The sequence below is a fragment of the Lissotriton vulgaris genome, chromosome 8 (assembly GCF_964263255.1).
Source record: "Lissotriton vulgaris chromosome 8, aLisVul1.2, whole genome shotgun sequence".
In the NCBI taxonomy this organism is placed as follows: Eukaryota; Metazoa; Chordata; class Amphibia; order Caudata; family Salamandridae; genus Lissotriton; species Lissotriton vulgaris.
The window spans coordinates 669,323,390-669,347,367 of record NC_141696.1 but is presented as its reverse complement, the minus strand read 5'-3'; the positions used below and the strand labels follow the sequence as shown (position 1 = coordinate 669,347,367).

Here is a 23,978-nt window from a genome sequence, read left to right as displayed (position 1 = left end):
TGGTGTGTTGTGACAATAATGCCCCTTTTAGGTAAGATGGATTAAAGGCCGATTATTTGGTTCTTGTTACCGATTGTACATGGTTTTCAAGTTTTTTCTGAATGGGATGCAATTTGAACTTTTCAGAACGCCACTAAATGCAATAAGTGTACATTACTACTTAATCAGAAGACCAATGCATCTAACGACGTTTCATCTGACACACAACGATTTTTTCTACAGCATCCTCACACTGGGAAAGAGACATCCCATTTGAGTTACTTTAACGTAGTTGATTGTACATCTTCTTAGGTGTAGTCCCTTGACACGTAGAGATTTTCCCTCGTGTCTCCAAGTTGCTGGCTGTCATTAAGTTCATCAAATCACTCTGAGACAGACCCAAACTCTTCCAGTCATGGAAATCAGGTTGCTTATTTTCTGCAATTTGGATGTACAAACATGTCACTGCTTTTGATTTAGCGTCACTATCATCTTCACATTATCCGCATTGTTTGGCCCCCTTTTAAGTTTGGAGATCAGTTCCCTGCGATCTCTACATTGACGGTCATGGGCCCGGCTGGGTCGGAATTATCACCAGCTGAGCGGTGAGCTTCTTAACTTTATTGTTGTCTTGTCTCGTATTTACACCTCGTTCCTCATTGCCCCGGTACTCACACATAGGATACAATAGTGATGGGCTTTTCCTCCCCTTTTTTCATTTTTTTTTTTTACATACAGGTCTTCTTCATAGAATCACAATTTCACGTGACTCTCTCATGTCACATGGCACGCAGTGTGAATGAACCGTGCACGAGTAGTAGCACTCGCGGTTACGAGAACGCACTATGCTTGGTATTACTGAGTCATTATAGAATGCGCCGTTTCTTTCTAGTAAGATGTATACTAGAACCCTCTACTTTTATTCACTTGTTCATGGGTCACCAACACATTCATGAGATGGCGCCGAGATGCACTTTCGACACGAATGCCTTTTGGTTGCACTAAGTTGTAACAAGGTGTAATACTGTTGGTTTACACTAGTGGAAGTTCTGTAAATGTGTTTGAGACCATGTAATGCGGCTTTAATGTGATTGTACTCTCGCACAAGGAATGCTCCATTGTTACTTATTTGTTTTTTCAGCCATGAGGATTCGCAATAGCGATGAAACACGTGTTGGCTGGATGTTTGACATAATAAAGGACTCAACGGACTACTGTCCCTCTGGAGTTTCCGAGAATTTTCTGTCGCTTTGTTTTCTGTACAAAACTTTCGCATGTTATATAACATATGTCTTACTGTGAATGAGTGCATTGGGTAACCCCGTAATTTCTACAGTTGGTAGCTTAGTCTACTTAATTTTGAGTGGTTCCAAGGGCTTTCCACTCGCCCATTTGCACCACCTGATAATGGGTAACCAATATCCAGTGCGCTTACATTAGGCTGTGCACCCAGTTGCTTTTCTGACAATAAGCCTTTCGGGATCCTTATATCAATGCGTTTTTGCTTGCCTACATTTTTTGACAGTGTGCATTGATGTTGTCTTTGAAGATGTCTGGCTCCTCAGTGTCGCTTGCGCCGGAAATAGATTTTATGATGTGCACATGGCACAACTTCAAGTCTTGTGACAAATGCTCCCTGTTACACCCAAAAGTCAACAGGACCCAGGTATCTAAGTTTTATGTTGCTGAAAACAGAAATTGTGGTCGGTTCCACTCCAGATCATGAGGACAGTCCCAATTTGCTTCTTCATGTAAGTCGAAGATGAAGTCAAATGTCAAGTTAAAGAAGCAGCTCTGAATAGGTAAGCATCGCTCTTCAACATCCAGACTTTCCTCTTTCAGGGAGAGATCATGCATTTAGCAGTCATTTAGCCATTGTTCTCGGATCCAGAGTCAGGCTTTGTGCTCCTCTTCAGAAGCAATGCTGAAACTGTAGCTCAGATCCTCGGGCCATCATCAACAGCAGAGCAGTTTGCCGTCTACTTTAGATTTTCTATTCCATTCCGGCTGCCTCTGTCATACCTTCTGACTCAAGGGAAATTTGGGTCTGCCACTCGAACTTCTGCCAGCAGGTCCTTCCACACTGCAGCCTGAGTGAATTAAATTAGCCCTCTGTGGCTCCTGTGCCTGGCCATGCCTTTATTCTTCTGCTGCAGGTCGTTACATTTGCTCCCTATCTGGGCCCTTCCAGTACTGGTTATCGGTCCTGAATCCGACCCTGGGTTACTATCCAACTTTGATGAGAATTTGCACTGTCATGCCACACAATATCTAAGGCACAATTCTGTGTGGAGGAAGGTTCCCCTTTAGTTCTTCTATTTCGTCTGCAGTACTTTTTTTAAGACTGATGCCATTTCGGGTCTGATTTAGATGCCACACAAAGTCTTAAGCCAGTGCATTCAGATGATGATGATGAGGCAGATCAACTATTCCCTCACACTGTATTGATGATAATGTCAACAGTGTCCTACAAAATTCAAGTGGTTTAGACAGATCCACAGAATCTGCTCTGTATTTACCCTTGGGGTCCCAAACTGAGAAAAGTGGTTTGGAGGGTAGCAGTGGTTTTGGGATTGCCACTCCCGTTTAAGGAAACACAGGCTAATCTCCTGAAAGATTTTGCAACCTCAATCTTCTACTTGGAGCCACTTCTTGTCATTTAATGAGCCTCATGTTGACCAAATAATGGCAGCTTGGTCTAAAACATGGTCTTCTCCAGTAGTGAATCAACATACTGGTAGGTGCCATATAAAAAGCGGGATGGGATTTAGCAGTTATGGAGGGTTCCTATTACTGAATGAAATTGTGAAGCATTGGTTTATTCATGCTTTAATAGTTGTGTTCAGTTCTAGGCTGTACATTTGTCAATGTATTCCTCTTTGTAGGAAACTGGGTTTTTGTTGCAGTAACCCTCATGTGAGGGTATATCTGCATGAGCAGATATGCCCCAGTGCAGGTCCTTTCCATTACTGCCAATGCAAGTGAACAGGGAAGCCAATTTACAACGTGCTGGACACTGGTTGAAAACAAGTTCGCCAGCTACTTGATGGCTTCAATAAAAATAGGGATGTTTGGTATCAAACATCTGGTACTAATAAACCCACACTGATTCCAGTGTTGGATTTATTAATACATTCACCGAGAGGGAAGCTTAGAGGTACCCCCTGAAAACCTACCAGCCTCTGGTGTGTTGGCTGACTGGTCTCTCGAGCTTACCACCCGAGACATATTTCTGACCTCCCATGGAGACGGCCTTTTCTCTCAAGAGGTCAGAAACAAAGCCTGCACAGGAAGAGGGTGTTCACACCTTTGAAATGCGAATCTGGCTCCCCTGACAGGAGTGGAGGCCAAACCTCCTTTGTCCAGAGCCCATTGGCACTTGGACAGGTAGGAAATTAGCTAGTCAGGAAGGCAAGCCCACCCTCAGACTATTACCACCCCTAAGGTGGCCTAATCTGAAGTCTATAGGACTTTTCAGAGTTAGCCATTCTTGTGCCGGCCAACCTAGGAACTCTAGGACTGGGTTGTGCCCATTTCCCACAAGACGTGGCCATATAGGGGACGTAGTGACCCCCAAGGGTAAGTAGCCCATTGGTTACTAGCCTACACTTACTTAACACCCCTAAATCTGGTGTTTAAAGAAGACCCTGGCACCAGAAAAGCAGATCTTGCCAACCTGATAGACGAAGGACATGAAGAGTCACATAATGCAAAAATCTAAGATCCAGCAACTGACTTGGTGCCAACCCTGCTGGCTCGCCTGATGCCTTCACCAATTACTCTAAAATTTGCCTTGTCCTGCATCTGCTGAGTCCCCAAACCCCGGGAGACCAGCCATCACTTCACCCAGGAACCAAAACCTCCAGAGAAGTAGCAGACCTGCTATCCTGCAGGCAACCCAAGACTCCTGGATGAACTGCGTGACCACAGAAACCTGACACCTGAAGACACTACTACACCCATAGCTCCAAGCCATATTTGAAGTGGGCCAACGGTGTCATTGTGGTCCCCCAGCCCTCCAGAGCCCAAGTCTAGTGTGGTGACACCTCTCCTTGACTCCTCGACGTCCCCTGCATACCTACCCTCTCTACCATTACTGCTCCCAGTAAGAACAACTTGAAGCCTAAGGACACCTATGCACCCGTCGGCCTTGGGCTGTGGAGAAGAGGACCAAAGGGGTCCCTATGTCCCCGAGCATCGTGAGGTCGGAGTTCCTCTGTTGGTTCAGCCCGACTGGCCCCCCGTGCCAAGCCTGCAGCCTCTTTACGCAGAGACTGATCCCCATATAATTACATTGGGCCCCCCAATGCTGTTCGGCACATCTGCACCCCTCCGAACTAGTGCCGCTGGTGGTGTTCTGCTGGTGTTGCCATGTACCTTTCCCACCAGTTACCATAACTCTTGGAATTTGGTCCCGTAAGTCGCTGTACTATATCTGAATGCAGCTTTGATTTTTCCTCCTATATGATAACATTGCCGGATACAGAAATTGCAATAAGTGCTGACTTTTTGAACTTTAAAATGTTCCTATTTTAAACAAGCATCTTTAATTAAGTTAAAGCTTTTTGCTTTGCTAATGGTATTGTATAGCAAAGCAAATGGCTTTAACCTAATTAAAGGCGAGACTTAATGCGTTTTAATGCTTGTTTCTTCTTAAAGTGAAGCTGGTGTCTCCCCCTGTGCTGGGACTGGGCCAAGACGGGTGGGGAGTAATGCAGCTTCAACTCAGGAAAGCAGACTCACAGAAGACTCAAGACCCCCTCGCTGCACCCAGCCTTTCTGTGGGAGCCTGGCACGGATAGCTAGTAAGGAGAGTGCGTGGGGGAACTGGGGGGACAGCCCCAGCAGGTGGTAGGAGGTAAGAGGGCTTTGTCGTGGCGGGGGGGGGGGGGGGGGGGTTCAACCGTGCTTTGCTTGAGAGACTTGGGTGGATGGGAAAAGTGCTTGTGAGACACTATACTTTGTATAACACTCCGGCTGTTGCGAGACTTGGGTGGATGGGAAAAGTCCTGGTGAGACACTATACTTAATATCACACTCCGGCTGTTGCGGGACAGACAGGAAGGTTTTGTTTTGCAGAAGGAAGGGGGGGGGTGGAACCCACATACCCTCTTGCGCGAGCCCATCGCTCCCTTGCACGCTCGTCTCGTAACAAACGTTTCACCACATTGTATATAGGTAATCAGGTGAAATGTCAATACCATTGTTTGCGTAAACGGGCTCTGGTGACTAGCATTGTAACTTTACTGCAGGTGTGATGTCAGGGACTTGTAGGGGAGGGGGCAGTTTGAGGGGAGTTGAAGGTATGGGGGCAGAGCCAAATCTTGTCCTGTTACAAAACTGTCTTCGATGTAAAACGTGTTGATATTGTACTTGCAACAGTGTTTACACTCTTTAGTTGTTTCTTGCCGAATAACTGTGTGTTGAGGACTCTTTTTAAAAAAAGTCTCAGCTTCTCCCCACTCTTGAAGTTGTTGGCATTACTGGGTCCAATAAAGAACAGCCTATAAATCTGTGCAAATTGTTAACGTCGTTCTTTTGGGGGGCTTAAAAAATGTTGCCACGCTAAAATCAATCTGAGGAAAGAAGCTAAAAGTGATGTGATTTATTTTACATCTGCTAAGCTGCTGGTGCCTAGCCGTGCCATCTTTCTTTCACCCTCTTGCCTGTACCGCCTAGTCTATCCTTCTTAGCCAAAATATCCTATCCCCTGCCGCCTCAACATATCTTACATCCTGTGGTTTCCCCTCATCCAGCGAACATGTCACCCTGCAGCTGCCGCCCTTCATCTCTTCCTTGCCCATCTTCACTCCCGGTGGCTACCTCAGACCCACTTTGGCAGTGCACTTCCCTCCAACAGTCTCCCGGTGTCTCTTCTCAACGAGAGCCTTTCCCGGGCACAAGGCCACAGACTTCAGAAATCTGAAAACATCTCCCATGCAGCTGGTGGGAGCAGCTGCCTTCCTGCAGGTCTGAGGCAGCAGAAAGGCCTCGGCTCCCCCTTCACCGCCGAAAGAGGGGGCCTGAGAGCGCACGTGCTCCCTGGACAAGGAGGTCACAGCTAAGGGAGGCCCTGGCAGAGAAGGCCTGACACAGCTCATGAACCACCCCTCCCTGTTCCCACCTGTTGGTCGAAAGAACACCATGCCATGGCTGAGGGGGGTCTCAGACCCTTAACAGCTGAATAAGGTGGTCATGGCCCAGGCAGGCTTTGACATTTAAGCATCTGGGCCTCATTAGAATGGCATATATCCCCAGAGATTCCAGAAACGGATAACTGCACAATTCCCCCCTCCACCCCACTCCTGTGGAGGATACCCACACCTCTTCCTCTACCCCCTCACACTTAGTGAAGTCAAACCCCAGCACTATTGCTTTTCTTGTTAGAGGAATATGCATGCATCCTATTGTATCTCGTCCTGCACCCCACACTTTACTTGCGCAAGCAGCGAAATGCAATGCTATAGGTCTCACATTTGCGAGAGATTAAGCTATTGGCATTGTAAATGACAATGCCATTTATTTATCTATTTTCAAAACCAACACATAAATAAAAAGTTTGACATTTACAATGCCAATAGCTCCAGCTTTAGCAAAGGCGAGACCGTTGCATTGCACTTGTAGCAAAATAGGGTTCCCTGTAATAAGGATAGTAGTAACCCCTAGGTCAGGAAAAAACACTGTAGGTATCAACCCAGGCGGTAATAAACAGGACTTGCCCACGTAATAGTGATAGGACACAACAACCCACTTCCGAAGCAAAGACAGTTTTTTTTTTTATTAAAACAAAATTCATAAAAAACCACAATAGCAATAATTTTTTTTAAAGAAAGCATGTGAAGACATGCAATACAAATAAGCAATTAAATGAAATACAATACAAAAAAAAATCCACAACAATCACGATTTCATAAAAACAAAGTGTTAGTTCCTGAGTCAAATGTAAATAAATATGTTGTCGACGCGCGTTTAGGCGACCAGCGCCTTCTTCAAGACAAACAAAACTCTCAGGTTCCTAGATATAAAAACATAATTACTAATCCAGAAATACATTCATTTATCTCATAAAAATAGACAACAACTCATATTGTCAGTTAATGCAATAATCAAAACAAACACCATAATGTAACAACTCATATTAACTGTCAAAACAACATAAACGGAAGTGGGAGGACGGTTTGTGCGGCCCTGAGGGATAGGCAAGTAACCAAGATGGCAGAAGAGTGATTAATGCAGACTTCGGTGCTTATTTGAAAAAAATATCACAAAGTATAAATGCCAAAATAAGACATTAATACTAAGCTGAGAGAGAACATTTGATAGTAATCCGGTCAAAAATGATGCAAGTAGGTTTGTTAAAGATAAAGAGAATACAGGGAGAGTGCAACAGTCACTATTCATTTGTCTCTCAATATATTCTAGCTAATAGTTATCAATCGATTATTTGTGCTGATATATATCTGGCACAAATTCATGTTTGTAATCATGATTGCTTCTTAGCAGACTGAAATAGCTGCTGCATACAGTATATTGATCTAATAACCTATCTCTAACTTCAAATGATAACATACAAGTACAGATATACTTACATGCAAACTGGTGTATGCGCACAATATGTATTGTTGGCACGACTTCTCACAGTAAGGGAAAAGCTCTAAAAAATGAAAGAACGCTATTAGGTTAAAATAACACAAGGTGTTAACGCAGAGGGCGGCAATTTGTTCACTGCGGCAGTGGGAGAGAAAACAATGTCTCCTAGTTTGTTTTTCAGACTAATTTGTTTGACTGGCTTATCTGTTTGACTGACTTATCTAGTAAAACTTGCAATACCCCGCATTTCCTACAGTAGCATGAAAGGGCACATTGCTACTCAAAGGCATGTCTAAATCGAACAAGAGACCATTGCATTGTAAATGCTTGTTTTAACTTGTAAGTCTTCGTTATTTAAAATTAGTACATTTTCTGTGGACAGGTTGGTAGAGAGTGAGTTTCATGGCATACCTAAATTACATACAAAACGTTTGCTGTTTTATTTATTCCCTGCAGGCATTAACGGATCAACAGCAGTTTGGCAAAGCAGATGAGATGTATGATAAATGTATTGACCTGGAGCCAGATAATGCCACAACATATGTCCATAAAGGGTATGTATTAGGTGAAGGGAAACCATAGCATGATATGTTATTACACTGAATGATCCTACCTGCATAATTTTTAAAGCATGCATTCAGTGTGAGGAGCAACTTACTGCATCTATTATTGTGTTCAGCTTGCCACAAGCAAGAGGGCTGATGAGTTTAAAGTATGTTGGGCATAAACCTGGTAAGGACCTGGAAGGAATGGGGGTCTTATGTGAATATAATTAACTTGTGAAATTATCCCAGGTGCCGGACTGGATCCGAAACGTCAAACCTCTTGAATCAGGGGGGTGCGCTCTGGTTCTGTGTCTGTGCACAACAACTTTTTTCCACGCCTTTGACTCTAACTCTAACCTGGATCTCGTTGTCTTTGGAGCTCTAAGTGCTTCAGAAACAAGCTATTGGTGCAGTGCTATGTCTCCCTCAAAGCTTTTAGGTTGTATGTCCTATAGGGATTGCTAGGGACCGATGACCATAACAGACCCTTACTCTTGTTGCCTGGGGTCAGTCCATGTCATCCAAGTTTTGCCTTGGTATTAATCTCAAGGAAATTATTTGAGAGAGAAGCAAAACGTTTTATGGTGCATGCCTATGACTACAAATTAAGCTGGCACTATTTCTGAACCTGCTTAAAGTCACAGACTTGATACTCATTGAGCAAACATAAGAAGCACAAGGAGTATTCTTTGAGATGTTAATCACCCAGGTGCCCTCCAACCCATGCAGGTCTAACTGGCCCAGCCTGATTGGTCTTTGGTGGTGAATCTGCTGTGTCCCGACTTCCCAGCTCGGTTCTAGTGACATTTCTTAATGCCATGTTGAACATCTTCTTTAGGGCAGAAACACCCATTGTACGCCCGCGAGCCTCATAGGACCGTGTGGCAAGCATTCCATGTCAGCACTGGTGCAGTCATCCTCCCTTGCCATCCTGACTCGCCTCTTTACTACGATCCAGAGGTATGCAGCAGCTGTTGCCCAGCCCCTTCACAGGCTGGCATTGAGCTTGGTGATTCTGATGCCACTGGCTCCTGCTCAATTGGAGCCACTTCATCCTGTGGAAGAAAACTTAGCAAAAAGAGAGACCCAAGGATTTTGGAGAAGGAGCCCTATCACCAAGAAATGACTCTTATGTTCCGATGTTTTACGGCCCACTTGTGATGGCCCTTTTGGGCCCAACCAACTCTGAGCTACTGGATTCTTATTAGACTGGAGAGGTTTTGAACGATGGTCCCACTGACCCATCTGTATAGTTTGCTGGTTTCACCTCAGACTGTGACCTCTAAACCTTGCCGGAGATTTAGTTGGAGTCCCCTTCAGACCTCCGGAGGTTAAATCGTTTCACTCTGGTAAGAAAGGCAGCAGAGATTTTGGAACTCCCCATGCCATCCATCGAGACACAGACACATGCTTTGATTGCAACCTTCTGCTCCATCTGAGCTGTTGCTCTCCATCAATGACGGTTTGCTGGATCCAGTACTTGCAGCATGGGAGAAAGCCAATTATGCTGTTGCCAGATGCTATCATCCTGCCCTGTGTTCACCTCCCCCTTTCTTGTCAACCCATCCTTCTCCAGAAAGCTTGGTACTTCAAGCTTCTTGCACTTCAGTGTAGGAGTTGGGAACTTTCCCAAACACCCTTGTCAGACAGACAGTCCAACCGCCTGGAGGCTTGAGCCTAGAAAATCTTTTCTACTGGCATTGAAATTCTTAAATACCAAGCGTTTCTTGGCCACATACCCTGCGGGACATGGCCTAGCTAGTTGTTCCCCATGTTCCCGACGACCTCAAAGTAAATTGTTTTCATATGGTCTGTATTCCCCTTGGCGTATTATCAAATCCGGTATGTTCACTGCTGACACAATAGAAGCATCTCAGCCCCGGGTCAGAGGGAGAGATGAGAGGCTAAGAAAACCCAAACCACATCTCACTACAACTGCGCCACACGAGTCCCAGCAGAAACCCCTTGCACACTCCTGCCCCCTGGCCCCACCGCTCACATTTGCCACCTGCTCAAACCTTAAATCCCACATACTTGGAGTTCAATCATCATAATTCCAGCGAATAAAACTGGTTCTGTGCAGGTATTCCCATCTTGATTCTAAAGGGTTTAACTTGCAGTATTGAGATATATGATGAGATACCATTCTTAAAGGGAAATTTCATAGGCCCATTGACTTAGGAGACTTGGAATCTAATCGTAGTTTATGACTGTGTAAAATATGCTTTCTAGCAAATATTATATTAAAATATATCTTGTTAGGGCCCCAACACTGTCATTCCTCTCGGAATGGGGGTTGGGGCATCCGGGCCTCATTATCGAAACCAACCCCATTCTAGTTGTAGTGTATGGAGCTAGCGGGAAACCTTTACAACCGGAAAAAGTGGGTTTAACCCAGCAGTATGTTTCACTGAGCTGAATGCTCGTTTGTTACAAAAGTTTGAATCCAAACTAGTCCGGCTCCTCCTTCCATCCTTACAGCATCAATACATTGATTGCCATTAATTGTAACACTATTTACAGTGCTTAGAAATGGTATTGAGTGCTTTATAAGAAGCACAATTACTATTTTGTCTAAAATTCTTTCTATACTCTTACATTATGATCAGGTTAGAAGCAGAAACCAGATTCTTGAAGTCAGAAAGTTGTTTTTACTGAATATAATTGGTCAAACTCTGGCTTCATCACAATCACTTTGACTGGCCATTAATGCTATTAGACAAACTGTTAGAAATGGGGGTCTCTAGTTGGCAGGAGTAGGTACCTTCGTCCAAATGGGGACCCTTGCTTCTAGCCAGGGTAAGGGGGATACAGACTTTAGATAACCCCTGCTCACACCCTTGGTAGCTTGGCACGAGCAGACAGGCTTATCCCCAATGCAATGTGTAAGGTATTTGTACCAACACTCACAGTAACACAGTCAAAACACTACAAATGGACAACACACCAGTTTAGAAAAATAAAATATCTTTACCTAAGCTAAACAAGACCAAAACAACAAAAATCCTACAGTAAAATGTCTTTAAAAAGGGTTGTTGCAAAAATAAACTTGTAGATGGTAAATGCAACACTGTGCTCTCAAAGTACCATAGATGCTCAACTCACAACAAACAAAAGGGTCGCAGAGAAGGTGATGCATCAATTCTTCCTGCGCTCTGGTTGCGATGTGACAACATGGCGCCTCAATGCGTTGTGACGATTCGGTGCGATGCGATAAAATTGCGTCTCTGGTGCAATGCGACAACGTGAATGAGATGCGTGCACGCCCGATCCGTGGTTTCCTGAGCCCCGACAGGCTTTGCGACGCGCTTCTCCAGTGATGCGCTGGCGATCAGCGGAGGCACGCTTCCTTAGCGATTTGATGGCCCTGCGGCATGCTTCTCTGGGGATGCGGTGGCGAGAAGCGGTGACACGCTTCCTCAGTGGCTGCTGCGGTGGCATCGCGCATCTCCTGCGTTGCGTCGCGCTTCCAGCTCCCAACAGCAAGGGCCTCACAGTGACCGGCACCTCCGGGCAGGTCAGAACTTCCAGCAAGGAAGTCAGGGAAGCTGAGGGTGAAGTCCTTTTGTGCCTGGGGCTTCAGAAACTGGGAGGCCAGCTCTTCTCAGGCCCTTGGAGACTTTTCTTCAGATGGACACAACACACAGCAAAGCCCTTCTTCAAGCAGGGGACACAGCACAAAGCAAAGTCCCTTGGTCCTCTCCTCAGTTGAAACAATGAACTGCAAAACAGCCCCATACACACAGCAAGGGCAGTCCTTCTCCTCAGTCTCTTCAGCGGTCTTCTTTGGCAACAGGTTCCTCTTGATCACAAAGTAGTCTAAAGTTCAGGGGTTTCAGCTCTCATATTTATACCCCAAAAGTCTTTGTTCTCTATGTGTGTGAGGGTTCCTGGACCCAGTCCAAATCAGTTCTGTGTGTACTCTGCCAGTGCGCAACTTCTTCCTTTATAAATGTGGGCCAGGGTCTACAGACTCATCGCAGGAGGTGTAGCCAGCATTGTGGAAGGCAGGCACAGCCCTATTCAGGCCCAGGTGCTACTCCTCACACCACTCCAAATGCAGATCGGTCTATTCAGCCTAGTGCTGACTCACCCAGACTCCTAGAGCCCCTGTCACTCTCAAACCAGACAGTCAATCCACAAACAGGCAGAGGCACACAGAAAGGTTGAACAAGAAAATAGCCACTTTCTAAAAGTGCTATTTTCAAACACAGAATTTAAAAACCATCTTTACTAAAAGATGTGTTATCAAATTCTGAATTCAGGGATTACAAACTCCAGTTTATTATCTCGCTCCTATGGGAAGATATGCAAGAAAACATGCTGCACAGCATTCCCCATTCTGGCCTATGGGCAAGATAGCCTTTCAACAGTGAAAAACGAAATTGGCAGTATTTCAGTATCAGGACATGTTACCCACACTAGTACATGTCCTACCTTTCACATACACTGCACCCCGCCCAGGGGGATACCTTGGGCCTACCATAGGGGTGTCCTATGAGTAAGAAAACGGAAGGGTCAACATGGCAGTTAGCAACGTGCGCACAGGCACTGCGGTGGCAGGCCTGAGACATCTCTTTGGGGCTACTCTTGTGGGTGGCACAATCAGTGCTGCAGGCCCACTAGTAGCATTTGAATTACCAGCCCTGGCACACTCAGTGCACTTTACTAGGGACCTACTGATAAAACAAATAACCAATCACACAATAACACTTTACATAGCGAGCACATGCACTTTAGCACTGATCGGCAGTGGTAAAGTTCCCAGAGTCCCATAACCAACAGCCACATGTCAGGAAAACAAAGGAGGAAGAAGCAAACAGTTTGGGGATAACCCTGTAAAAAGAGCCATTTCCAACACTGACATAAAGGTTTTAGGCCAATCCCCTGCTTGTTTTGAATGGCTTTATTGCACTTTTTGTATTCTTTCTTTGCAGCCATTCCAAAGGTGGTGTGGGGTAGAACACCTTTGGTGCTGTAGCTACTTACTCTAAATTTCATATTTGGCTCCCAACTTCTGATTGTCAGCGGCCCACTTGTACACAGGTCCAGGAGGTTGAGGTCTCCTCAAAATCTTCCATGACTTAATCTTCATTAGTTTATCAAGAAATAATTGTCCTGTCACATGTTGACTTTTATTTTCATTTTCCCGAGGTAAGCAACTAACTCTGCTATGCATTAAGAAATGAATGGCAAACAGCCTTTTGGTGGGAGGACAGTAGTTCGTGCAGGTAGTGCAGACACCCAGAATCTTTTTCACAATAGAGATTTACAAATGTACTTATTGGAGCTCTGTTGCACACATCAGCCTCCCAAACTGTATTTTAACACTTTCTTCTTACTTTCTCCATCATTTGTTTGTGGCTTTGAGATGAAAGTTGGGTCAGAACTTTTTTATAGACCTTCTTTTATTATCTAATGTATAGCTGCAATTCTTTTGGTGTTTGTAAACCTGCTTTACTGCTTGCTTGCATTTCCATCAGAGCAAGCCTTTTCTGAAACTGTTTGAGTGTGTGGCCCTATGGATTTCAAAGGATGCTAAGCACTTATTTCAAGTGTGCCCTGGCATTCTTGAAAATTGTGTGAAATGCTTCCTCCCACATGTTTATCAGTCAGTGAATGGTAGGGCGGTTGGGAGAGTGGGACGGTTGGGAGAGTGGGGAGATAATTAACAGTCTATACTCGTTATTTGCTGGATGCATGCTAAGCACCGCTGTGGATGCTCTCTTCCACCACTTCTAATTCTGGTGGCTTTGTCTTTGCTGAAAATTGACTGTTCGAGGCAAGTGAACTGTACATCACATGCTATGCATAGCTCGCCATCTAGTGTTTGGGCCGGATGTTTGCACTTTGTTTTTGGTTGAAAAAGTCTTTCCAGTCACGAGGCAGGTGACTCCTCCTTTCGGTGATAGTGCGCATGGGTATCTGCTCCATCGTTAGATTGTTTATTTTCCTCCATCGGGTTCGGATGTGTTTTGCTGCACTCCGGTTCAGCACTGTTTCTAGGACCCCTTCGACGCCTTAATCCTCTACCCTCTACAGTACTGTTATCGATCGCGGCTTTCCATTCTTTGCGTATCCTCTCAACTCAAAACAACTTTGAATCGGAAAGCTCGTGGCGGGCCGACCCACGCCGACAGCGCCAGCCGTCGATGGAACGGACTCCCTTCCAGTTCTGCCCCGGGTGTTGTGTTAAGTTCCCACGCACCGACTTGCACAAAGTGTGCAACCTCTGCTTGTCCCCAGAACACAATGATAAAGACTGCGACGCGTGCCGATAGTTTCGATCGAAGCAGACTCTTCGTGACAGTCGGGCTTGACATCAAGATGCAACACCAGGCTCCGCACCAGACATCTTCGGCGAAGATTCCGACACAGAACATCACGCTCAAGGAGCCGACGAAAAAGAACAACATATCCCCGTGTCCGAAGCCGTTTCCGACATGAAAGAGGAGGACAGGTTACTCTGGGTCAGCGTACCTTGAGTAAAGATTCCCCCTTGCCCCCTCAACAAACCAAGAAATAAAGGCTCCGGTCCCTCCTCTGCCTTCGGGCCAAGGTCCGCACCGACAAAAAGTTTCCGACGCCCCGCCCTCGGGCCCGGCTCCAAAACTCAAAGACGAGCCTTCCTGCTCGGGCTCGAGCCACCCCCATATCAGTGCCGAAGCGACACCTTTGGCGCGAAATCGGAACATCTCCTGGAAACAATTCCACCATTACCGAAGGATTCACCTTCCGCACCTAAAGGTTCGGAGCCGAAACCGGCGAATAAGGAGAAAGACACTCAGTCATCGGATCTGAAGCAGAAAAAAATGGTTATACACCCTGATACAGGACATATCCTTGCCACCCACCAAAGAAATGTAAAATAGGCCAGCAAGAGGATTACCACATTCCTCTCAAGAGGAAAAGTGTGGGTACTAACCGTTCTCCCCCTTACATTCCAACTCATTCTCCCACTGATCCCAATTTACTTATTACATCCTCAAATTCACCACCGCCATCACCTGACCCCCGGGATGACGAAGGTGAGGATTAGTATAGGCCACAGGACATCGACCCTTGGGAGTATTATGTTACTGACCCTAATACAGATAATTAGCCTGATCTGTATCCGTCTAGACCCTCCCCACCTGATGATAATGTGGGAAATATTGAGCTCCTTAACAGGACTTCTCAATATCATGGGGTGGAGCTCCATAAAGAGATGTTAGAAGAGGATTTCCTCTTTGAGACCCTTACTTCCTCTCAAAAAAACACTCCTACATTGTCAATGCCTATAGGCATGTTAAAACACTCAGGTGACCTATTTAAAGATCCTGTGAAGGCACACATTATTACACTTAGGATGGAGAAAAATTATAAGCCTGACCCTACTGACCCTGCTTATATCAGAGGTCAGTTGCCCTTAGACTCGCTTGTGATTTCGAACGCTTGCAAGAGTGCTAACTCAGACTACAGGTGAGGCTCCTCCTCCTAATAAGAAGTCTAAACTCATTGATGCCTCTGGCAAGAGAATGGCTTCACAAGCAGCCAATCATTGGTTCATTGCCAATGCTCAAGCTTTGCAGACCCGCTACGATAGGGCTTATTACGATGAGTTGGAAATACTCATGCAATTTTCTGCCTGAAGAACACAAGACTCAGGCTAATCTTATCCAAAAGGGTAAACTCATCACCAATACATCTATCAAGTGTGCCCTAGACACAGCAGACACCGCAGCCCGTGCAGTAAATACTAGTGTACTCCTATGCAGGCATGCTTGGTTGAGAATCTCAGGATGCAAACCTCCATTCTCAACCAACCATTTGATAAGGAACATCTCTTTGGCCCAGCGGTTGATACCTTGCTGGAGAAAATGAAGAAAGACACGGAGGTCACAAAGTCTATGGGGGCTATGCACTTACCTACCAACAGGGATTCCTTTCACCGCTCCTTTTACACAGGGGTGGTTCCAAAAATGTATCCACCGAAAATCCCTCCTCCTCTTACAAGGGCAACAACCAATCCCCTTCATTAAGAGGTCATTTCAGAGGCGTTTTTAGAGGAAACAACGGTAAGGGAAGAGGCAGAGGCAACTCCACCGCACTTCCCCCGCAAACAAAAAGTGACTTTCTTCTGTTGCCCCCGAGCATTTCACTCCTCTCATGGCACGTCTCTCCCAATTCCTACCTGTCTGGAATTCAATCACCTCAGACAAGTGGGTACTAAAAATTATCCCATATGGTTACTAACTGGAGCTTACAAACACCCACCTAACTATTCCTCCCAGATCCCATGCAATGTCACAAGAGCATCTTACCCTTCTAAGGCAAGAGGTTCTCTCTCTGTTGGAGATAACACGCTATAGAGCCAGTCCCATTACAATACCAGGGAACTGGAGTATACTCTCTGTACGTCTTAATTCCCAAAAAGGACGGCTCTCTCAGGCCTATACCAGGCATCAGAGAACTAAATAAATATATACATTCAGTCGGACCACTTTCACATGGTTACACTACAATAAGTACTTCCAATTCTTCAGCAAGGCGACTTTCTGTCCACTCTGGACTTAAAGGACTCCTGGTTCCATATTCCCATTCAGCCTGCTCACAGCAAATACCTCAGGTTTGTGGTAGAAGACCAACATTATCAATTCAAGGTCCTCCCGTTCGGAGTAACTACGGCACCCAGGGTTTTCACAAAATGCCTGGCAGGAGTTGCGGCTCATCTGAGAAGACAGCACATCCACGTCTTCCCTTACCTAGACGACTGGCTCATAAAGGCCAGCTCGTAGCGAAGCTGCGTATGCCACACTCGAAAAATAGTGCAACTACTTCACGACCTGGGGTTCACTGTAAACCTTACCAAGTCTCATCTCCACCCGTCCAACATACATGTGGATTTAGGAGGCACAATAGAAACTCACAAAGCTCTAGCTTGTCCCAACCCAATCAGAATATGCAACATGCAGACTTTAGTTTCTCAATGTCAGCCCCAACACTCATTATCAGCTCGAGTGTTTATCCAAATGCTAGGAATGATAGTGTCTTGCATTCTAATCGTTCCTTACGCAAGACTCCAAATGCGCCCCCTTCAAGAGGGCTTGATCCAGGTTCAGGTTTAGTTATCAGATCTTGTGTTAGTGGACAGCCGCACCCATTTCTCTTTGCAGTGTTGGAATACACGAAACCTTTCAAAGGGGCGGCCCTTCATCGACACGGTTCCACAGATAGTGCTAACAGCAGACATCACTCACTGGTTGGGGAGATCATCTCCAAAGGCATACGAATTATTTCAAGTGGAAAAAAACAACTCCACATAAACCATCTTGACCTGTTAGCTCAAAGTGTTTCAACTTCATCTAGTAGGCAAAGCTGTCCTAATTCGTACAGACAACATGACTGCAATGTACTACATACAAAAACAGGGGGACACACTCTCTCCAGCTGTCCCAATTAGCTCAGAACATCTGGAGATGGGCCCTAACTCACAAAATAGATCTCCTTTCAGAATACTTTCCAGGAGTAAACAACAAGATTTTGATCTGCACAATTATCAACTGCAACAGTTGCACAAATGGGAACTCCACCCTCAAGTTCTCTTCCCATACTTTCAAATGTTATCAGTAGGTCCTCACCAAAAACGACACATTACTCCCAATCTCCTCACTCAAACCGTGTAGAGAGAAGGCATCCAGATCCCAGTCATCTCAACCTTGTGATCTGGCACCGGAAGTCTTAGAGTTTGGCTACCTCAATCTTCCCCCAGACTGCATGAATGTCATCAAGGAGGCTAGACGCCCTACTACAAGAGCATGCTATGCAGCAAAATGGAAAAGGTTTGTGATATACTGTAATAACAATTAAATCAATCCGCTGGATGCCTCAATCCAGAACATCATTTGCTATTGGTTACATCTACAGCATTCCAATTTAGCGTACAAGTTACATCTTATTTATTAAAAGGTTTTATATAGCGCTGCTGGACCCAAGAGTATCGGAGCGCTTTACATGGTAAATAAACATATTAAGATACAATATACAATAGTCAATGAGGAGAAAAATTCAAAAAAGATAAAAACATTGCGTTAAATGAGTGAAGGGGGCAAGGAAACAGAGGGATAATAGAAGGGACAAGGGGAGTTGAAATTAGAGAGAGAGAGGGGGTGAAGTGAGGGAGAGTGTGGAAAAGGGGAGAGGGGTTGGGTAAAAGAGTGAATCGGAGCAGAGAGGTAATGAGCAGGGTCAAAGTCAGTAACATTAAGAACCCCAGTATTAATTGAGAAGAAGTACTTTGAGTCTTTTTTGAAGCAAGGGTAAGAGGGGTTGCAGCGAAGGTCTTTGGGGAGTGAATTCCAAATCGTAGGAGCATTACCAGAGAATGCACGTGATAGGGTCTTTTTACATTTTAGTCTAAGAGGGATAAGGACAAGCGAGTTAGTGCTCCTCAGGTACCTGGAGCACCCTGCTTTTTGTAGTTTGCTTGAAAGGTAAGAGGGGCTGTTTTGGTGAAGAGCTTTGTGCATGATGCAAGCAATCTTGTAGGTGGATCGACCTTCAATTGGGAGCCAGTTTAGGTTTTTGAGGACAGGAGAGATGTGGTCAAATTTTTTACAGTCAGAAATAAGTCTGGCAGCTAGGTTGAGAACAGATTTAATCGGTGCTAGGTGGACTTTAGAGGTGCCAGCAAGAGTGGTGTTACCATAGTCAATCCTGGAAAGGACAAGCGATTTGACAGCTATTTTGAAATCAGCTGGAATGAAGGGTTTAATTTTTTTGAGGTGGTGAAGGGTGAAAAGAGCACTTTTGGCTGCATTTTTAATGTGGGGGTGAGATTAAGATTCTGATTGATGCTGATACCTAGGGATTTAACAGAATTAGAGGTGGAGAGGGAGCAATTAAGTGCTTTGATATCATTGATCCAGAGTTGAATGGGAATTGTTTTTGGGGGTGAAAAGGATTATTTCGGTTTTTTTTAGGATTAAGTTTGAGATGATTAAGATGGAACCAGGTTTGGACTTTAATCAGAGTATCATTGAGGTGAAGGATGTCATTGTGGGATTTGATCTTGTATAGTTGAGTATCGTCGGCATAGAGGTGGTAACTGATTTTGGCTTGTTTGAGAATGAGGGTGAGTGGTTCCATAAAAAGAATGAATAGGGTTGGTGAGGGGATAGACCCTTGGGGGACACCGAGTGAGACAGGTTGAGGTTTGGAGAGGCAATGACTGAGCTTAATTTGTTGTGATCTATTTTGGAGGAACGAGGAGAACCATTTGAGTACAGTGCCTTCAAAACCAAAGCGATCTTTGAGGGTGTTAAGAAGGGTGGGATGGTGGACAGTATCGAAAGCAGCCGAGAGATCAAGGAGGATTAGTTGTGAGGATTCGCCTTTGTCTAAAGAGCGATGAATGTCATCTGTAATATTGAGCATAGCAGTTTCGGTGCTGCATCCCTTTCTAAAACCAGATTGGAAAACGTCAAGGAGATTGAAGGAGATTATATGGTTATCTAATTGAGACAGGACACATTTTTCAAGGGCTTTAGAGAGGAAGGGAAGGTTAGAGATAGGGCGTAGATTGTTAAGGTCATTAGGATCAGCGGTGGGGTTTTTAAGAATAGGGGAGATTTGAACTAGCTAAAGGGATCCCGGAACACAGCCAGTGGAAAGTGAGGAGTGGATGATATCTGTCCATAATGGGGCAAAGATGTATTTGAGTTCTTGAACTAAATGGGCGGGGAGAGGATCTTTGGAGTGTGAGGATGGTTTGAGTTTAGAAATTATGTTGATGATAGTGGTTTCTGATATTGGACTAAATTCGCTCCATGAAGCCTTGTTTTTAGAAAGGTGACCCATCCGAGATGGGTCTAGATGGGGGAGAGCAGGGAGGGGTCGAGATGTGGGGGAGAGGAGGACAAAAGTGAACTAGGAATGTTAGGGAGGATGTGTTGGTTGAGGGGAGGTTGGAGAGAGAGAGAAGGGGAAGAGAAGGATAGTTTGATGTTGTTGACTTTATTCGAAAAGAAGCTGGCAATTTCTTTGCATCTTTCCACAGAGGCTGCTAATTTAGGAGGGCCAGAGGAAGTTTGTTTTTTAACGATGTTAAACAGTTCTCTGGGCCGGTTTCTGGCTTGGTCAAGTTGTGACCGGAGAAAGGATGCCTTTTCGTTGAAGATATGTTTTTTGTAATGGGCTCTGGTGATTCTCAGGAGAGCCAGGTTATCAGAGATGGGATGACTCCTCCAAGCACGTTCTGATTGTCTGAGGGCCCGTCTTTCATTATTGAGTTCGGCATTGAACCAGGACTTGGGAGGGATTTTTTTGTGTTTTGAGTTTAATTGGGGCAATTAGGTCGCGGGCATCAGGAATATAATTATTGTAATGGTCAGTAAGGTCGTTGGTGCTGTGAGAGGGAAGGGGAAAAGAAAGCGAGTTTTAATTGTGGATTCTAATTCGCCAGGTGGAATAAGGTGAAGGTTGCGAGTGGGTTTCATAGGTAAAGTGCTAATAGGGCCGGGGCGAGTAATGGGGCTATTCAAGGGGAAGAGGATAAGGTGGTGATCAGACCAGTCTACAGGAAGTATATTAGAGAGAGAGAGACCAGATCCTTGATCGTCAAAATAGCATCGAGGTTGAAACCTTTGGTGTGAGTAGGGGCATGGCAGAGTTGGGTCAAGTCAGTGATGTCTAAGGTTTCTTTAAATAGGATGACAGCAGGGTCATAATTTTTGTTCCAGTGGATGCTGTAATCACCAAGGAAGAGATTCTTGGAGTGAGAGAGCGATGCTTGAATAATAAGATCAGTCATCTCTTCAGTAAATGAGAGACAATTTCCTGGGGGGGTGGTAAATAGTGTGCAGCCGAGTGGTGGGAAAGCCAGGAAAAGAGAGGTCGGCGCAAAGGTATTCAAAGGTCGAGGGGTCTTGGAGCTGTACAAGTGAGATGTTGAGTTCATCTTTAACCCCTTCGAGGCTGATGACGAGCTGGGCTCGTCATGGTGTAGCCTCCTCAAACACTGATGACGAGCCCAGCTCGTCATGAACAATGGGTTTTTAAAAAAGTCAGCATTCCAGTAGAATCAGAGCAGCGCGCATGTGGTTAAAGATAAGGGCAATGCCTCCTCCTATTTGATCTATTCTATCTTTCTTAATGATAGAGTAGCCTGGTGGGATGAGCAAGTCGAGGATAGGAGTGGAGTGGGCGTTGAGCCAAGTTTCAGTTAGGAATGCGATGTCTATGTTTTCACTGAGAATGGTTTCTGCAATCTCAGTTGCGTGGCAGGAAGCGGATCTGCAATTTATCAACATGCAGGACCGGGGACAGGTAATGGGGTGGGGGGGCAAGGGGGATAGGTCTAAGTAGTTTGGGAGGTCTAGGTGATGTCGGGTGAGGGGGGAGTCTGTTTGTTCTTAAAAGAACTGGGATAGTAGATTGACAGATGGGGGATAGTGGGCTAGGCTGAAGAGGGAGAGACAGGGGTGTTACTAGAAAAATTAGCTCCTGAGGTTATAGGGCAAGTATCATGTTGAGGAGGAGAGGTCATGGTGGTATGGCAGGGTCGGACGCTTAAGAGGGTTCAGTGTGTTTGGATCGGGTAGCGTAGTTACAGGGGAGAGGAGGAGTGTCAGTGTTGGTAATAACAATAGGTGGTCTGTTTGTGGGTGGATTAAAATGAGTGTCGATGTGCGACGGTAAGGTGCAATGTGAGGCGGTTGATGTGTGGTCATGGGATGGGCTTTTAAAAGGAGTGAGATATCGCTTCTGAGTGAGGAGAGTTCTAAAACGAGGGACGAAAGGAGAAGCTCAACTTTAAGGAGTGATTGAGTAGGAATTGAGGAATAAAGTGCATCAGTTTTTTTAAGGAGATTGGTAGGGTTAGAGTTATCAAGGGGGGAGATAGCCGGGGCGGAAGGGGGGGGGAAGCCTGGAGGAGGGAGGAGGGGGGAATAAAGAGGGGGAGGATCATTTTTGGGGGCAGGGGTTATACAGGAGCTAGACGTAGGAGTGGCACTCAATTTAGGAGGACAGATAGGTGAATAAGGTGGAAAGCCAGTTAGGGTTGGCGTACCTGGTGTATTGTGGGTTGTTAGATGGAACAAGGGAGTGTGAAAGGGGGGAATCGGTGGAGGATAAGGGGGGCTGTTGGGGAGGTGTGGGAGACTGTTAAGCGAGGGGGGAGAGGATGAAGTGCATCAGAGGGTGAGGTGGGAGTGGGAGTCAGAGGGGACAGGAGGTTAGAAGAGAGAATTATTAGAATGGGGGGATATAAGGGGGTAAGTAGGTGAGGCTGGACGAGTCGCTGAGGGATTGAGTAGGGTGGGGGATGAGAGGGGATTGTTTAAGAGGTGATCAAAAGGAGGGGAGCGTGTAGCCGAGCATCGGGAATTCAGGGTTAGAGAGGGAGCCTGAGTAGGCGTGCGGGTATCAGGGGAATTAAGCAGTTTAGGAGAATCAAGAGGGGGGTGGGTTAAATGTTGAGGGAGATGAAAGGGGGACAAGCACATTGGAGGCCTGGGAGACATTAGGAGACTGGGAGATAATAGGAGACAGGGAGACAAGGGTGTCGTAACAAGTTATAATGTTGAGGGCGAGGGTGGTCAGTAGAGATTGAGAATAATCTGCTTGATTAGGGGAAGAGGAGTGTGAAATGGTGAGAGGGGATAAAGGTGGAAGGAGGGGAAGGGAATCATTATTTGTAAAAGTGATTGAGGTAGGGGAAGTCAAATGCTGTTGGGAAAGGGTAACAATGTTGGGTGTAAAAGAGGAGGAGGGTGAGTCAGGGAGAAGAGATAGGAGGGTAGGAGAGACAATGGGATATGAAGGAACTGGGAGTTGGAGTAAGTCCAAGAGAGGAGACAAGTGGGTCGGAGACAAGATGGGGGGATTTGGGTCTAGGGGTTGAAGGGGTGAGAGGGAAGGGTTCAAGGATTGTGTGAGGGATTGGGATAGAGAGCTGAAGTGCCTGCTATTAAACCATTTATGGAAGGACTTAAAAGAATCATTCCCCCAAACTACCACCTGTTCCAGTGTGGAACCTCAACATTGTCCTTACCAGACTCATTGGTCCACCTTTCGAGCCATTGCACAGATGTGAACTACAATTTCTCACTTGGAAGGTAGCTTTCCTTATAGCCATCACATCTCTGAGGAGAGTGGGTGAGCTTCAGGCACCAACCATAGAAGAACCATTCTTACAGATACACCAAAACAAAGTGGTTCTTAGGACTAACCCCAAATTCATACCTAAAGTCATTTCTGCCTTTCATATCAACCAATCTGTTGAGTTGCCTGTGTTCTTCCCTCAACCAGATTCCCTGGCCCAATGCTCTCTTCACACCCTAGATGTGAAAAGAGCATTACTGTACTACATTTAAAGGACAAAATCTTTCAGTAAATCCAAGCTTTTGTTCCACCACATAAAGGCAATCCTATATCAAAATCAGGTATTGCACGGCGGATAGTCAAGTGCATTCAAACATGTTATATTAAAGCAAAACGCACATTGACAATTCCCCCTAGGGCGCACTCCACTCGCAAACTAGGGGCCTTTATGGCATTTTTAGGAAACATACCCACAGATGACATCAGCAAATCTGCAATATGGTCTACACCACAAACATTCACAAAACACTATTGTGTAGATGTGTTAGCTAGACAACAAGCTAGTTGTGGGCCAGGCAGTTTTACGTACACTATTTCAAACCGCTGCAACCGCTACAGGTTAGCCACTGCTTTGGGAGTTACTGCTATTTAGTCCATGCATAGCATGTGATCCACAGCTCACATCCCTCAAATGGAAAATGCTACTTACCACAGTATGCAACTGTTCTTGGCAGCTGTAGAGCCACATGTGCCCACCCACTTGTACCTGTTGCAGTAATT

At 45.5% G+C, this 23,978-nt stretch overlaps 1 protein-coding gene across 2 annotated transcripts in view; it reads left to right on the top strand.

Annotated features, from left to right (window-relative positions):
• The window catches only part of TOMM70 (translocase of outer mitochondrial membrane 70), a 227,165-nt gene that overhangs the window by 186,887 nt on the left and 16,300 nt on the right, over positions 1-23,978 (top strand). For both annotated transcript variants that reach the window (XM_086934541.1, XM_086934540.1), the window contains exon 10: positions 8,026-8,123. In XM_086934541.1, the coding sequence (XP_086790667.1) occupies positions 8,026-8,123 (98 nt within the window). The remainder of the gene's footprint in view (positions 1-8,025; positions 8,124-23,978) is intronic.